The 16556-nt window shown below is 41.8% G+C and overlaps 1 protein-coding gene across 3 annotated transcripts in view; it reads right to left on the bottom strand.

Annotated features, from left to right (window-relative positions):
* Positions 1 to 75: 75 nt before the first annotated feature.
* LOC129862789 (mitogen-activated protein kinase kinase kinase 4-like) overlaps positions 76 to 16556 on the bottom strand; it is a 76843-nt gene continuing 60362 nt past the window's right edge. For all 3 annotated transcript variants that reach the window (XM_055934769.1, XM_055934758.1, XM_055934775.1), the window contains 2 exons: positions 1559 to 1738; positions 76 to 1413 (listed from right to left, as the gene is read on the bottom strand). In XM_055934769.1, coding sequence (XP_055790744.1) covers positions 1393 to 1413; positions 1559 to 1738 — 201 coding nt within the window. In that variant the 3' untranslated portion in view covers positions 76 to 1392. The remainder of the gene's footprint in view (positions 1414 to 1558; positions 1739 to 16556) is intronic.

Here is a 16556-nt window from a genome sequence, read left to right as displayed (position 1 = left end):
TCTTATACAGTGTCCTCAGTGAATACATTTTTCTTATGGACTCAGTTTGGATTTGAAATCAAACAATGACTGAGGTTAAAGTGCAGACTGTCAGCTTTAATTTAAGGGTATTTTCATCCATATCGGGTGAACCATTTTAGAAATAAAGCACTTTTTAGGTAACCAAAAGTATTGGGACAAATTCACTTGTTTATTGAAGTAGTCAGTATTTGGTCCCATATTCATAGCACACAAGGACTACAACAAGCTGATGTCATTTTATAATGTAGTGTCATTGCAATCACTTATTGTAAAAAATACAATCTGTTTCTAAACACTTTGGATAATGACGAGTGAGGCTAACGTCTCACCATTACAATAACGAGAGGTTAGCATGTCTTGGGTATGAGATGTGTGGTGAACTTTCACTCATTATTCAAAATTATCCAATAAGTTTGGTCACAAGCTTGATGTAGCGCTATGAATATGGGACCAAAAAAGACTTTTTTTTTTTTTTTTTTTTTTTAACTGTGAAATGGTCCCCTAAAATGGGGGGGACTAATGTCCGAAAAGTGCTAAACAGTTCACATAATATGGATGATAACACCCTCAGTCATTGTTTGATTTAAAAGAAAAATGTTTTGTCCCAATTACAGATGGCACTAAGTACAGCATCCCCTGCTTCTGTGCAATGACACTCACCTCATCAAAAGACTGAAGGAAAGACTGCTGCCTCGACTAAACCTGGGGAACGTTCAGAAGGGCACAACATTGTGGAACATTCAGATATGTTATGTAAAACAAACATGCCTTTTGACATTTCTAGCTGCAATGTTCCATAACGTTTGCCTACTGAACGAGGCCCAAATGTCTGCAGTGAACTTAGATCTCAACTGTCCCTAGTACACTCACTGAAAGGAAAAAAAACTGCTTTATTTAAAGTGCCATAGCTTTTGTTTTTCAATATCTTCCTCATTTGCCTTGTTCCATCTCATCTTCACCAATGAGAGAACAAGATGTGGCTATACTTATTACCTAAGCTTTACAATATTGTTTATACAAGGATCGATCCAATCCTATTACAGTATGTACAATACATTGCCCTCCCCAGGACATAAGACTTCTACAGGGTCATGTTCATTAGGGCACACTGTAGCAAAACGTTTTTCAACAGATAGTGTCTCTCCCTGTTGCAGTCAGTTTTCTTCCGCTTGGTTTGTAAGGAACACGATCCAAGTGATCCAGTTTAGTCGTCCATCGGAAATGATGTCTTAATAAAGTTCCTCAGTTTAGCGCCATATGCCTGCAGTCATAATTTCCTGTGTTCACAAGACCCTCATCTTTCGGTCTCTGGCCAACATGAACAGTAGTGCTATAGTTTGTAAACGTGGGAGCAGCGGTGTCAGTTCCCCCTCACTCTTCATCCGTGCAAACCTGGGATTGAAAGACAAGAGAGGATCTCTCGATTAGACTTGTGATCTTCACATTGAATCTAGTTAGACCACAATGTGACTGCCAGCATAAAGTCTACCCTTGCAGTGAACTGTATGCGTTTTTCAAAATAGAAAAAGTGTTTGACCTTGACGAAGGGGTGGTCTAGCAGGGTACTGGCGGTCCAGCGTCGTTTGGGCTCGCTCTCTAGACAGTGACCCAGGAAATCCTTCCCCTCAGTGGACAGCTTCTCTGGGATGGGGGGCTTGTGGCCCATACCCACCTTGTACATGATCTGGAAGTTGTGCTCATACTCGTGCCATGGCCTCTGCATGGTGGGAGAGGGGAGAAGGACAAAAAGGACACAACGATCAGTCTGGAGACCTTTCTAAACACTCTTCAACCTGCTTAACTTCAGACGTGAACCGTGTTTAGATTACATTTGATTACAACACTTCCTCAATCAATATAGTCTACAAACAAAACAGACATTGAGTGTTGGAGAGGGACAAGGAGAGAGAGGATTGGCGAGGGAGTACTCAAATCAGGCAAAAAATTTAAACAACCTTGAATACATAGTACAAACTAATTCTACTACTCTGAAGCATTCACAGTAGTGAATAATAATAATAATAGCAGTAGTAAATAAGTTAATGTTATTGTAGTAACATAGTGAATGTTAATAGTAGTAATAGTATTAGTAGTAGTGAAAAAGTGAATAGTTATTGTGAATAGTAGTAGTGAATTATTGAACTATACTAGTAGTAATCGCTAGTGTTAGGTGGTAGTAGTAGTGAATAATAGTAGTAGTCGTAGGTGGTGAAAGTAGTGAATAATAATAGTAGCGAATAATTCTAGTAGTGAATAGTAGTAGTCATAGGTGGTGAAAGTAGTGAATAATGAACAGTAGTAGTAGTAGTAGTAGTGAATAGTCATAGGTGGTGAAAGTAGTAACTAGTAGAAAATAGTAGTAGTGAATAATAATGAATAGTAGTAGTAGCTAGTGTTAGGTGGTAGGTGAAAGTAGTGAATAATAGTAATAGTGAATAATAATAGTAGTAGTCGTAAGTAGTGAATAATAAGTAGCTAATGTTAGGTGGTGTTTGGGTTTGTTCCTCACGTCCCTCTTTGTCAATCATTGGTTCATTGGTGAAATTAGCATTATGACAATATCTTTAATTAAATCATTCAAAAACCTTTTAATGCAATTGCAGACAGAAGTTGACAAACAGGAACATAGCACGCATGTTTCTGAGTAGGTTCTGCATCAAACAAAAGGTCTCAAGTTGTTTTATTAAACCGAAGTCCCGCCTTAGTGATGTCACTGACTACGTCCTTACCTTTTTACTCCTGAGACCAAAACCCTATATAAACAATGGCTTTTAGTGGCATCTTAAACTTAGCAGTAAACGTCCGCTCCCCAAAGCTGATTTATTGTGGAATGTCTAACTAGTCTCTTATCTCCCACACTCCCCTGCAGAGTTCTGTCTTAGTCACACACAGACAGAGAGAGAAAGAAAACAACCGTGGAACAATTCTAAAACTATATATATATTTAATCTATAGTCTAGGACCCTATAAATGTGAGGGAAGGGTCTTATAACCCCACCCCTTCTATTAATATAACATACGCATAATCAATTAGTCTAATACATCAAACATTTGTACAGCCCCAAATCATGACCGCTAGGTGAATCCTGACAGTGGTAGTAGTAGTGAATAGTAGTCGTAGGTGGTGAAAGTAGTAGAAAATAAGTCGGTGGTGAATAATAGTAGTAGTGAATAATTAATAATAGTAGTAGTGAATAATAAGTAGGTGGTGAATAGTAGTAGTGAATAATAAGTAGCTAGTGTTAGGTGATGGTAGTACTAGCAAATAATACTAGTAGTGAATAGTAGTAGTCGTAGGTGTTGAACGTAGTGAATAATGATACTAGTAGAAGAGTCGTAGGTGGTGAATAATAGTAGTAGTGGTAGTGAATAATAATTAGTAAAGTAGTAATGAATAATAGTAGTGAATACTAAGTAGTGAATAGTAGTAGTAGTAGTAGTAGCAGCTAGTGCTATGTAATAGTAGTAGTAGTAGTAGTAGGTGGGGTTAGGTAGTAGGTGGTGGTAATGTTAGGTGGTAGTAGTAGTAGTAGGTAGGGTTATGTAGTAGTTGGTGGTAATGTTAGTTGGTGGTAATGTTAGGTGGTAGTAGTAGTAGGTAGGGTTATGTAGTAGGTGGTGGTAATGTTAGGTGGTAGTAGTAGTAGTAGTAGGTAGGGTTATGTAGTAGTTGGTGGTAATGTTAGGTGGTAGTAGTAGGTAGGGTTAGGTAGTAGTTGGTGGTAATGTTAGGTGGTAGTAGTAGGTAGGGTTAGGTAGTAGTTTGTGGTAATGTTAGGTGGTAGTAGTAGGTAGGGTTAGATAGTAGTTGGTGGTAATGTTAAGTGGTGGTAATGTTAGGTGGTGGTAATGTTAGCTGGTGGTAGTAGTAGTAGGTAGGTTTAGGTAGTAGTCGGTGGTAATGTTAGGTAGTAGTAGGGTTAGGTAGTAGTTGGTGGTAATGTTAGGTGGTAGTAGGTAGGGTTAGGTAGTAGTTGGTGGTAATGTTAGGTGGTAGTAGTAGTAATGTTAGGTGGTGGTAATGTTAGGTGGTAGTAGTAGGTAGGGTTAGGTAGTGGTAATGTTAGGTGGTAGTAGTAGTAGTAGGTAGGGGGAGGTAGTAGTTGGTGGTAATGTTAGGTGGTAGTAGTAGGTAGGGTTAGGTAGTAGTTGGTGGTAATGTTAGGTGGTAGTAGTAGGTAGGGTCAGGTAGTAGTTTGTGGTAATGTTAGGTGGTAGTAATAGGTAGGGTTAGATAGTAGTTGGTGGTAATGTTAGGTGGTGGTAGTAGTGGGTGGTAATGTTAAGTGGTGGTAATGTTAGGTGGTGGTAATGTTAGCTGGTGGTAGTAGTAGTAGGTAGGTTTAGGTAGTGGTAATGTTAGGTAGTAGTAGGGTTAGGTAGTAGTTGGTGGTAATGTTAGGTGGTAGTAGTAGGTAGGGTTAGGTAGTAGTTGGTGGTAATGTTAGGTGGTAGGGTTAGGTAGTGGTAATGTTAGGTGGTGGTAATGTTAGGTGGTAGTAGTAGGTAGGGTTAGGTAGTAGTTGGTGGTAATGTTAGGTGGTAGTAGTAGGTAGGGTTAGGTAGTAGTTGGTGGTAATGTTAGGTGGTAGTAGTAGTAGTAGGTAGGGTTAGGTAGTAGGTGGTGGTAATGTTAGGTGGTAGTAGTAGTAGTAGTAGTAGGTAGGGTTAGGTAGTGGTAATGTTAGGTGGTAGTAGTAGTAGTAGGTAGGGTTAGGTAGTGGTAATGTTAGGTGGTAGTAGTAGTAGTAGGTAGGGTTAGGTAGTGGTAATGTTAGGTGGTGGTAGTAGTAGTAGGTAGGGTTAGGTAGTGGTAATGTTAGGTGGTAGTAGTAGGTAGGGTTAGGTAGTAGTTGGTGGTAATGTTAGGTGGTAGTAGTAGGTAGGGTTAGGTAGTAGTTGGTGGTAATGTTAGGTGGTAGTAGTAGTAGGTAGGGTTAGGTAGTAGGTGGTGGTAATGTTAGGTAGTAGGTAGGGTTAGGTAGTAGTTGGTGGTAATGTTAGGTGGTAGTAGTAGGTAGGGTTATGTAGTAGTTGGTGGTAATGTTAGGTGGTAGTAGTAGTAGTAGGTAGGGTTCGGTAGTAGTAGGTGGTGGTAATGTTAGGTGGTAGTAGTAGTAGTAGGTAGGGTTAGGTAGTGGTAATGTTAGGTAGTAGTAGTAGTAGTAGGTAGGGTTAGGTAGTAGGTGGTGGTAATGTTAGGTGGTAGTAGTAGTAGTAGTAGTAGGTAGGGTTAGGTAGTAGGTGGTGGTAATGTTAGGTGGTAGTAGTAGTAGGTAGGGTTAGGTAGTAGGTGGTGGTAATGTTAGGTGGTAGTAGTAGTAGGTAGGGTTAGGTAGTAGTTGGTGGTAATGTTAGGTGGTAGTAGTAGGTAGGGTTAGGTAGTAGTTGGTGGTAATGTTAGGTGGTAGTAGTAGGTGGTGGTAATGTTAGGTGGTAGTAGTAGTAGTAGTAGTAGGTAGGGTTAGGTAGTAGTTGGTGGTAATGTTAGGTGGTAGTAGTAGTAGTAGGTAGGGTTAGGTAGTAGTTGGTGGTAATGTTAGGTGGTAGTAGTAGTAGTAGTAGGTAGGGTTAGGTAGTAGGTGGTGGTAATGTTAGGTGGTAGTAGTAGGTAGGGTTAGGTAGTAGTTGGTGGTAATGTTAGGTGATGGTAGTAGTAGGTAGGGTTAGGTAGTAGTTGGTGGTAATGTTAGATGGTAGTAGTAGTAGTAGTAGGTAGGGTTAGGTAGTGGTAATGTTAGGTGGTAGTAGTAGGTAGGGTTAGGTAGTAGTTGGTGGTAATGTTAGGTGATGGTAGTAGTAGGTAGGGTTAGGTAGTAGTAGGTGGTAGTAGTAGGTAGGGTTAGGTAGTAGTTGGTGGTAATGTTAGGTAGTGGTAGTAGTAGTAGGTAGGGTTAGGTAGTAGTTGGTGGTAATGTTAGGTGGTAGTAGTAGTAGTAGTAGGTAGGGTTAGGTAGTGGTAATGTTAGGTGGTAGTAGTAGGTAGGGTTAGGTAGTAGTTGGTGGTAATGTTAGGTGGTAGTAGTAGGTAGGGTTAGGTAGTAGTTGGTGGTAATGTTAGGTGGTAGGGTTAGGTAGTGGTAATGTTAGGTGGTGGTAATGTTAGGTGGTAGTAGTAGGTAGGGTTAGGTAGTAGTTGGTGGTAATGTTAGGTGGTAGTAGTAGGTAGGGTTAGGTAGTAGTTGGTGGTAATGTTAGGTGGTAGTAGTAGTAGTAGGTAGGGTTAGGTAGTAGGTGGTGGTAATGTTAGGTGGTAGTAGTAGTAGTAGTAGTAGGTAGGGTTAGGTAGTGGTAATGTTAGGTGGTAGTAGTAGTAGTAGGTAGGGTTAGGTAGTGGTAATGTTAGGTGGTAGTAGTAGTAGTAGGTAGGGTTAGGTAGTGGTAATGTTAGGTGGTGGTAGTAGTAGTAGGTAGGGTTAGGTAGTGGTAATGTTAGGTGGTAGTAGTAGGTAGGGTTAGGTAGTAGTTGGTGGTAATGTTAGGTGGTAGTAGTAGGTAGGGTTAGGTAGTAGTTGGTGGTAATGTTAGGTGGTAGTAGTAGTAGGTAGGGTTAGGTAGTAGGTGGTGGTAATGTTAGGTAGTAGGTAGGGTTAGGTAGTAGTTGGTGGTAATGTTAGGTGGTAGTAGTAGGTAGGGTTATGTAGTAGTTGGTGGTAATGTTAGGTGGTAGTAGTAGTAGTAGGTAGGGTTCGGTAGTAGTAGGTGGTGGTAATGTTAGGTGGTAGTAGTAGTAGTAGGTAGGGTTAGGTAGTGGTAATGTTAGGTAGTAGTAGTAGTAGTAGGTAGGGTTAGGTAGTAGGTGGTGGTAATGTTAGGTGGTAGTAGTAGTAGTAGTAGTAGTAGGTAGGGTTAGGTAGTAGGTGGTGGTAATGTTAGGTGGTAGTAGTAGTAGGTAGGGTTAGGTAGTAGGTGGTGGTAATGTTAGGTGGTAGTAGTAGTAGGTAGGGTTAGGTAGTAGTTGGTGGTAATGTTAGGTGGTAGTAGTAGGTAGGGTTAGGTAGTAGTTGGTGGTAATGTTAGGTGGTAGTAGTAGGTGGTGGTAATGTTAGGTGGTAGTAGTAGTAGTAGTAGTAGGTAGGGTTAGGTAGTAGTTGGTGGTAATGTTAGGTGGTAGTAGTAGTAGTAGTAGTAGGTAGGGTTAGGTAGTAGTTGGTGGTAATGTTAGGTGGTAGTAGTAGTAGTAGTAGGTAGGGTTAGGTAGTAGGTGGTGGTAATGTTAGGTGGTAGTAGTAGGTAGGGTTAGGTAGTAGTTGGTGGTAATGTTAGGTGATGGTAGTAGTAGGTAGGGTTAGGTAGTAGTTGGTGGTAATGTTAGATGGTAGTAGTAGTAGTAGTAGGTAGGGTTAGGTAGTAGGTGGTGGTAATGTTAGGTGGTAGTAGTAGGTAGGGTTAGGTAGTAGTTGGTGGTAATGTTAGGTGATGGTAGTAGTAGGTAGGGTTAGGTAGTAGTAGGTGGTAGTAGTAGGTAGGGTTAGGTAGTAGTTGGTGGTAATGTTAGGTAGTGGTAGTAGTAGTAGGTAGGGTTAGGTAGTAGTTGGTGGTAATGTTAGGTGGTAGTAGTAGGTAGGGTTAGGTAGTAGTTGGTGGTAATGTTAGGTGGTAGTAGTAGTAGTAGGTAGGGTTAGGTAGTAGTTGGTGGTAATGTTAGGTGGTAGTAGTAGGTAGGGTTAGGTAGTAGTTGGTGGTAATGTTAGGTGGTAGTAGTAGTAGTAGTAGGTGGTAGTAGAATGTAGGGTTAGCTAGTAGTTGGTGGTAATGTTAGGTAGTAGGGTTAGGTAGTAGTTGGTGGTAGTAGTAGGTAAGGTTAGGTAGTAGTTGGTGGTAGTAGTAGGTAGGGTTAGGTAGTAGGTGGTGGTAATGTTAGGTGGTAGTAGTAGTAGTAGTAGGTACGGTTAGGTAGTAGTAGTAGGTGGTGGTAATGTTAGGTGGTAGTAGTAGTAGGTGGTGGTAATGTTAGGTGGTAGTAGTAGTAGGTAGGGTTAGGTAGTAGTTGGTGGTAATGTTAGGTGGTAGTAGTAGGTAGGGTTAGGTAGTAGTTGGTGGTAATGTTAGGTGGTAGTAGTAGTAGTAGTAGGTAGGGTTAGGTAGTAGTTGGTGGTAGTAGTAGTAGGTAGGGTTAGTTAGTAGTTGGTGGTAATTGTTAGGTGGTAGTAGTAGTAGTAGTAGGTCGGGTTAGGTAGTAGGTGGTGGTAATGTTAGGTGATGGTAGTAGTAGGTAGGGTTAGGTAGTAGGTGGTGGTAATGTTAGGTGGTAGTAGTAGGTAGGGTTAGGTAGTAGTTGGTGGTAATGTTAGGTGGTAGTAGAAGGTAGGGTTAGCTAGTAGTTGGTGGTAATGTTAGGTAGTAGTAGGTAAGGTTAGGTAGTAGTTGGTGGTAGTAGTAGGTAGGGTTAGGTAGTAGGTGGTGGTAATGTTAGGTGGTAGTAGTAGTAGTAGGTAGGGTTAGGTAGTAGTAGGTGGTAATGTTAGGTAGTAGTAGTAGTAGTAGTAGTAGGTAGGGTTAGGTAGTAGTTGGTGGTAATGTTAGGTGGTAGTAGTAGTAGTAGTAGTAGGTAGGGTTAGGTAGTAGTTGGTGGTAATGTTAGGTGGTAGTAGTAGGTAGGGTTAGGTAGTAGTTGGTGGTAGTAGTAGGTAGGGTTAGGTAGTAGTTGGTGGTAATGTTAGGTGATGGTAGTAGTAGGTAGGGTTAGGTAGTAGTAGGTGGTAGTAGTAGGTAGGGTTAGGTAGTAGTTGGTGGTAATGTTAGGTGATGGTAGTAGTAGGTAGGGTTAGGTAGTAGTAGGTGGTAGTAGTAGGTAGGGTTAGGTAGTAGTTGGTGGTAATGTTAGGTAGTAGTAGTAGTAGTAGTAGGTAGGGTTAGGTAGTAGTTGGTGGTAATGTTAGGTGATGGTAGTAGTAGGTAGGGTTAGTAGTAGGTGGTAGTAGTAGGTAGGGTTAGGTAGTAGTTGGTGGTAATGTTAGGTAGTAGTAGTAGTAGTAGGTAGGGTTAGGTAGTAGGTGGTGGTAGTAGTAGGTAGGGTTAGGTAGTAGTTGGTGGTAATGTTAGGTAGTAGTAGTAGGTAGGGTTAGGTAGTAGTTGGTGGTAATGTTAGGTGGTAGTAGTAGGTAGGGTTAGGTAGTAGTTGGTGGTAATGTTAGGTGGTAGTAGTAGGTAGGGTTAGGTAGTAGGTGGTGGTAATGTTAGGTGCTGGTAGTAATTGGGCACCTAAGGTACCTAACCCTACCAAATGTTGCACTATCCAGCTGTGGAAAGCTCTTAGAATCTTATCTTAGTAGTAGTAGGGTTAGGTAGTAGGTGGTGGTAATGTTAGGTGGTAGTAGTAGTAGTAGGTAGGGTTAGGTAGTAGTTGGTGGTAATGTTAGGTAGTAGTAGTAGTAGTAGGTAGGGTTAGGTAGTAGTTGGTGGTAATGTTAGGTGGTAGTAGTAGGTAGGGTTAGGTAGTAGTTGGTGGTAATGTTAGGTGGTAGTAGTAGGTACGGTTAGGTAGTAGTTGGTGGTAATGTTAGGTGGTAGTAGTAGGTAGGGTTAGGTAGTAGTTGGTGGTAATGTTAGGTAGTAGGTAGGGTTAGGTAGTAGTCGGTGGTAATGTTAGGTGGTAGTAGAAGTAGTAGTAGGTAGGGTTAGATAGTAGTTGGTGGTAATGTTAGGTGGTGGTAGTAGTAGTAGTAGTAGTAGTAGTAGGTAGGGTTAGGTAGTAGTTGGTGGTAATGTTAGGTAGTAGTAGTAGTAGGTAGGGTTAGGTAGTAGGTGGTGGTAATGTTAGGTGGTAGTAGTAGTAGTAGGTAGGGTTAGGTAGTAGGTGGTGGTAATGTTAGGTGGTAGTAGTAGTAGTAGTAGTAGGTAGGGTTAGGTAGTAGGTGGTGGTAATGTTAGGTGGTAGTAGTAGGTAGGGTTAGGTAGTAGTTGGTGGTAATGTTAGGTGGTAGTAGAAGGTAGGGTTAGCTAGTAGTTGGTGGTAATGTTAGGTAGTAGTAGGTAAGGTTAGGTAGTAGTTGGTGGTAGTAGTAGGTAGGGTTAGGTAGTAGGTGGTGGTAATGTTAGGTGGTAGTAGTAGTAGTAGGTAGGGTTAGGTAGTAGTAGGTGGTAATGTTAGGTAGTAGTAGTAGTAGTAGTAGTAGGTAGGGTTAGGTAGTAGTTGGTGGTAATGTTAGGTGGTAGTAGTAGTAGTAGTAGTAGGTAGGGTTAGGTAGTAGTTGGTGGTAATGTTAGGTGGTAGTAGTAGGTAGGGTTAGGTAGTAGTTGGTGGTAGTAGTAGGTAGGGTTAGGTAGTAGTTGGTGGTAATGTTAGGTGATGGTAGTAGTAGGTAGGGTTAGGTAGTAGTAGGTGGTAGTAGTAGGTAGGGTTAGGTAGTAGTTGGTGGTAATGTTAGGTGATGGTAGTAGTAGGTAGGGTTAGGTAGTAGTAGGTGGTAGTAGTAGGTAGGGTTAGGTAGTAGTTGGTGGTAATGTTAGGTAGTAGTAGTAGTAGTAGTAGGTAGGGTTAGGTAGTAGTTGGTGGTAATGTTAGGTGATGGTAGTAGTAGGTAGGGTTAGTAGTAGGTGGTAGTAGTAGGTAGGGTTAGGTAGTAGTTGGTGGTAATGTTAGGTAGTAGTAGTAGTAGTAGGTAGGGTTAGGTAGTAGGTGGTGGTAGTAGTAGGTAGGGTTAGGTAGTAGTTGGTGGTAATGTTAGGTAGTAGTAGTAGGTAGGGTTAGGTAGTAGTTGGTGGTAATGTTAGGTGGTAGTAGTAGGTAGGGTTAGGTAGTAGTTGGTGGTAATGTTAGGTGGTAGTAGTAGGTAGGGTTAGGTAGTAGGTGGTGGTAATGTTAGGTGCTGGTAGTAATTGGGCACCTAAGGTACCTAACCCTACCAAATGTTGCACTATCCAGCTGTGGAAAGCTCTTAGAATCTTATCTTAGTAGTAGTAGGGTTAGGTAGTAGGTGGTGGTAATGTTAGGTGGTAGTAGTAGTAGTAGGTAGGGTTAGGTAGTAGTTGGTGGTAATGTTAGGTAGTAGTAGTAGTAGTAGGTAGGGTTAGGTAGTAGTTGGTGGTAATGTTAGGTGGTAGTAGTAGGTAGGGTTAGGTAGTAGTTGGTGGTAATGTTAGGTGGTAGTAGTAGGTACGGTTAGGTAGTAGTTGGTGGTAATGTTAGGTGGTAGTAGTAGGTAGGGTTAGGTAGTAGTTGGTGGTAATGTTAGGTAGTAGGTAGGGTTAGGTAGTAGTCGGTGGTAATGTTAGGTGGTAGTAGAAGTAGTAGTAGGTAGGGTTAGATAGTAGTTGGTGGTAATGTTAGGTGGTGGTAGTAGTAGTAGTAGTAGTAGTAGTAGGTAGGGTTAGGTAGTAGTTGGTGGTAATGTTAGGTAGTAGTAGTAGTAGGTAGGGTTAGGTAGTAGGTGGTGGTAATGTTAGGTGGTAGTAGTAGTAGTAGGTAGGGTTAGGTAGTAGGTGGTGGTAATGTTAGGTGGTAGTAGTAGTAGTAGTAGTAGGTAGGGTTAGGTAGTAGGTGGTGGTAATGTTAAGTGGTAGTAGTAGGTAGGGTTAGGTAGTAGTTGGTGGTAATGTTAGGTGGTAGTAGTAGTAGTAGTAGTAGTAGTAGTAGTAGGTAGGGTTAGGTAGTAGTCGGTGGTAATGTTAGGTGGTAGTAGTAGTAGTAGTAGTAGTAGGTAGGGTTAGGTAGTAGTTGGTGGTAATGTTAGGTGGTAGTAGTAGTAGTAGTAGTAGTAGTAGTAGGTAGGGTTAGGTAGTAGTTGGTGGTAATGTTAGGTGGTAGTAGTAGTAGTAGTAGTAGTAGGTAGGGTTAGGTAGTAGTTGGTGGTAATGTTAGGTGGTAGTAGTAGGTAGGGTTAGGTAGTAGTTGGTTGTAATGTTAGGTGGTAGTAGTAGTAGTAGTAGGTAGGGTTAGGTAGTAGGTGGTGGTAATGTTAAGTGGTAGTAGTAGGTAGGGTTAGGTAGTAGTTGGTGGTAATGTTAGGTGGTAGTAGTAGTAGGTAGGGTTAGGTAGTAGTTGGTGGTAATGTTAGGTGGTAGTAGTAGGTAGGGTTAGGTAGTAGGTGGTGGTAATGTTAGGTGGTAGTAGTAGGTAGGGTTAGGTAGTAGTTGGTGGTAATGTTAGGTGCTGGTAGTAATTGGGCACCTAAGGTACTACCTAACCCTACCAAATGTTGCACTATCCAGCTGTGGAAAGCTCTTAGAATCTTATCTTAGTAGTAGTAGGGTTAGGTAGTAGGTGGTGGTAATGTTAGGTGGTAGTAGTAGTAGGTAGGTTTAGGTAGTAGTCGGTGGTAATGTTAGGTGGTAGTAGTAGTAGTAGTAGTAGTAGTAGTAGGTGGTGGTAATGTTAGGTGGTAGTAGTAGTAGTAGTAGTAGTAGGTGGTGGTAATGTTAGGTGGTAGTAGTAGTAGGTGGTAGTAGAATGTAGGGTTAGGTAGTAGTCGGTGGTAATGTTAGGTGGTAGTAGTAGTAGTAGTAGGTAGGGTTAGGTAGTAGTTGGTGGTAATGTTAGGTGGTAGTAGTAGTAGTAGTAGTAGTAGGAGGTAGGGTTAGGTAGTAGTCGGTGGTAATGTTAGGTGGTAGTAGTAGTAGGTAGGGTTAGGTAGTAGTCGGTGGTAATGTTAGGTGGTAGTAGTAGTAGGTAGGGTTAGGTAGTAGTTGGTGGTAATGTTAGGTGGTAGTAGTAGGTAGGGTTAGGTAGTAGTTGGTGGTAATGTTAGGTGGTAGTAGTAGTAGTAGTAGGTAGGGTTAGGTAGTAGTTGGTGGTAGTAGTAGTAGGTAGGGTTAGTTAGTAGTTGGTGGTAATTGTTAGGTGGTAGTAGTAGTAGTAGTAGGTCGGGTTAGGTAGTAGGTGGTGGTAATGTTAGGTGATGGTAGTAGTAGGTAGGGTTAGGTAGTAGGTGGTGGTAATGTTAGGTGGTAGTAGTAGGTAGGGTTAGGTAGTAGTTGGTGGTAATGTTAGGTGGTAGAAGTAGGTAGGGTTAGGTAGTAGTTGGTGGTAATGTTAGGTGGTAGTAGTAGGTAGGGTTAGGTAGTAGGTGGTGGTAATGTTAGGTGGTAGTAGTAGTAGTAGTAGGTAGGGTTAGGTAGTAGTTGGTGGTAATGTTAGGTAGGGTTAGGTAGTAATTGGTGGTAATGTTAGGTAGTAGTTGGTGGTAATGTTAGGTGGTAGTAGTAGTAGTAGGTAGGGTTAGGTAGTAGTTGGTGGTAGTAGTAGTAGTAGGTAGGGTTAGGTAGTAGTTGGTGGTAGTAGTAGTAGGTAGGGTTAGGTAGTAGTTGGTGGTAATGTTAGGTGGTAGTAGTAGGTAGGGGTAGGTAGTAGTTGGTGGTAATGTTAGGTGGTAGTAGTAGTAGGTAGGGTTAGGTAGTGGGTGGTGGTAATGTTAGGTGGTAGTAGTAGGTAGGGTTAGGTAGTAGTTGGTGGTAATGTTAGGTGGTAGTAGTAGGTAGGGGTAGGTAGTAGTTGGTGGTAATGTTAGGTGGTAGTAGTAGGTAGGGTTAGGTAGTAGGTGGTGGTAATGTTAGGTAGTAGTAGTAGTAGGTAGGGTTAGGTAGTAGGTGGGGGTAATGTTAGGTGGTGGTAGTAGTAGTAGTAGTAGTAGTAGTAGGTAGGGTTAGGTAGTAGGTGGTGGTAATGTTAGGTGATGGTAGTAGTAGGTAGGGTTAGGTAGTAGTTGGTGGTAATGTTAGGTAGTAGGTGGTGGTAATGTTAGGTAGTAGGTGGTGGTAATGTTAGGTGGTAGTAGTAGGTAGGGTAAGGTCGTAGGTTGTGGTAATGTTAGGAGGTAGTAGTAGTAGTAGTAGTAGTAGGTAGGGTTAGGTAGTAGGTGGTGGTAATGTTAGGTGATGGTAGTAGTAGGTAGGGTTAGGTAGTAGTTGGTGGTAATGTTAGGTGATGGTAGTAGTAGGTAGGGTTAGGTAGTAGTTGATAGTAGTTGGTGGTAATGTTAGGTGGTAGTAGTAGGTAGGGTTAGGTAGTAGTTGGTGGTAATGTTAGGTGATGGTAGTAGTAGGTAGGGTTAGGTGGTAGTAGTAGGTGGTAGTAGTAGGTAGGGATAGGTAGTAGTTGGTGGTAATGTTAGGTGGTAGTAGTAGTAGGTAGGGTTAGGTAGTAGGTGGTGGTAATGTTAGGTAGTAGTTGGTGGTGGTAGTAGTAGGTAGGGTTAGGTAGTAGTTGGTGGTAATGTTAGGTAGTAGTAGTAGTAGTAGGTAGGGTTAGGTAGTAGTTGGTGGTAATGTTAGGTGGTAGTAGTAGGTAGGGTTAGGTAGTAGTTGGTGGTAATGTTAGGTAGTAGTAGTAGTAGGTAGGGTTAGGTAGTAGTTGGTGGTAATGTTAGGTGGTAGTAGTAGGTAGGGTTAGGTAGTAGTTGGTGGTAATGTTAGGTGGTAGTAGTAGGTAGGGTTAGGTAGTAGTTGGTGGTAATGTTAGGTGGTAGTAGTAGGTAGGGTTAGGTAGTAGTTGATGGTAATGTTAGGTAGTAGTAATGTTAGGTGATGGTAGTAGTAGGTAGGGTTAGGTAGTAGTTGGTGGTAATGTTAGGTGGTAGTAGTAGGTAGGGTTAGGTAGTAGTTGGTGGTAATGTTAGGTGGTAGTAGTAGGTAGGGTTAGGTAGTAGTTGATGGTAATGTTAGGTAGTAGTAATGTTAGGTGATGGTAGTAGTAGGTAGGGTTAGGTAGTAGTTGGTGGTAATGTTAGGTAGGGTTAGGTAGTAATTGGTGGTAATGTTAGGTAGTAGGTGGTGGTAATGTTAGGTAGTAGGTGGTGGTAATGTTAGGTAGTAGTTGGTGGTGGTAATGTTAGGTGGTAGTAGTAGGTAGGGTAAGGTAGTAGGTGGTGGTAATGTTAGGTGATGGTAGTAGTAGTAGGTAGGGTTAGGTAGTAGTTGGTGGTAATGTTAGGTGGTAGTAGTAGGTAGGGTTAGGTAGTAGGTTGTGGTAATGTTAGGTGGTAGTAGTAGGTAGGGTTAGGTAGTAGTTGGTGGTAATGTTAGGTAGTAGTAGTAGTAGTAGGTAGGGTTAGGTAGTAGTTGGTGGTAATGTTAGGTGGTAGTAGTAGGTAGGGTTAGGTAGTAGTTGATGGTAATGTTAGGTAGTAGTAGTAGGTGGCTGTAGTACTAGGTAGGGTTAGGTAGTAGTTGGTGGTAATGTTAGGTGGTAGTAGTAGGTAGGGTTAGGTAGTAGTTGGTGGTAATGTTAGGTAGTAGTAGTAGTAGGTAGGGTTAGGTAGTAGTTGGTGGTAATGTTAGGTGGTAGTAGTAGGTAGGGTTAGGTAGTAGTTGATGGTAATGTTAGGTAGTAGTAGTAGGTGGCTGTAGTAGTAGGTAGGGTTAGGTAGTAGTTGGTGGTAATGTTAGGTGGTAGTAGTAGGTAGGGTTAGGTAGTAGGTGGTAATGTTAGGTGGTAGTAGTAGGTAGGGTTAGGTAGTAGGTGGTAATGTTAGGTGGTAGTAGTAGTAGTAGGTAGGGTTAGGTAGTAGTTGGTGGTAATGTTAGGTGGTAGTAGTAGTAGGTAGTGTTTGGTAGTAGTTGGTGATAATGTTAGGTGGTAGTAGTAGGTAGGGTTAGGTAGTAGTTGGTGGTAATGTTAGGTAGTAGGTAGGGTTAGGTAGTAGTTGGCGGTAATGTTAGGTGATAGTAGTAGTAGTAGGTAGGGTTAGGTAGTAGGTGGTGGTAGTAGTAGGTAGGGTTAGGTAGTAGGTGGTAATGTTAGGTGGTAGTAGTAGGTAGGGTTAGATAGTAGTTGGTGGTAATGTTAGGTGGTAGTAGTAGTAGTAGTAGTAGGTAGGGTTAGGTAGTAGTTGGTGGTAATGTTAGGTGGTAGTAGTAGTAGTAGTAGTAGTAGTAGTAGTAGTAGTAGTAGTAGTAGGTAGGGTTAGGTAGTAGGTGGTGGTAATGTTAGGTGGTAGTAGTAGTAGTAGTAGTAGTAGGTAGGGTTAGGTAGTAGTTGGTGGTAATGTTAGGTGGTAGTAGTAGTAGTAGTAGTAGTAGTAGTAGTAGTAGTAGTAGTAGTAGGTAGGGTTAGGTAGTAGGTGGTGGTAATGTTAGGTGGTAGTAGTAGTAGTAGGTAGGGTTAGGTAGTAGTTGGTGATAATGTTAGGTGGTAGTAGTAGGTAGGGTTAGGTAGTAGTTGGTGGTAATGTTAGGTGGTAGTAGTAGTAGTAGTAGTAGGTAGGGTTAGGTAGTAGTTGGTGGTAATGTTAGGTGGTAGTAGTAGGTAGGGTTAGGTAGTAGTTGGTGGTAATGTTAGGTGGTAGTAGTAGGTAGGGTTAGGTAGTAGGTGGTGGTAATGTTAGGTAGTAGGTAGGGTTAGGTAGTAGTTGGTGGTAATGTTAGGTGCTAGTAGTAGTAGGTAGGGTTAGGTAGTAGGTGGTGGTAATGTTAGGTGGTAGTAGTAGTAGTAGTAGTAGTAGGTAGGGTTAGGTAGTAGGTGGTGGTAATGTTAGGTGGTAGTAGTAGTAGGTAGGGTTAGGTAGTAGGTGGTGGTAATGTTAGGTGGTAGTAGTAGGTAGGGTTAGGTAGTAGTTGGTGGTAATGTTAGGTGGTAGTAGTAGGTAGGGTTAGGTAGT

Source organism: Salvelinus fontinalis, chromosome 1, assembly GCF_029448725.1.
Source record: "Salvelinus fontinalis isolate EN_2023a chromosome 1, ASM2944872v1, whole genome shotgun sequence".
NCBI classification, from domain to species: domain Eukaryota; kingdom Metazoa; phylum Chordata; class Actinopteri; order Salmoniformes; family Salmonidae; genus Salvelinus; species Salvelinus fontinalis.
The sequence above is the reverse complement of the archived record's forward strand: the minus strand, read 5'-3'. Positions and strand labels throughout refer to the sequence as shown.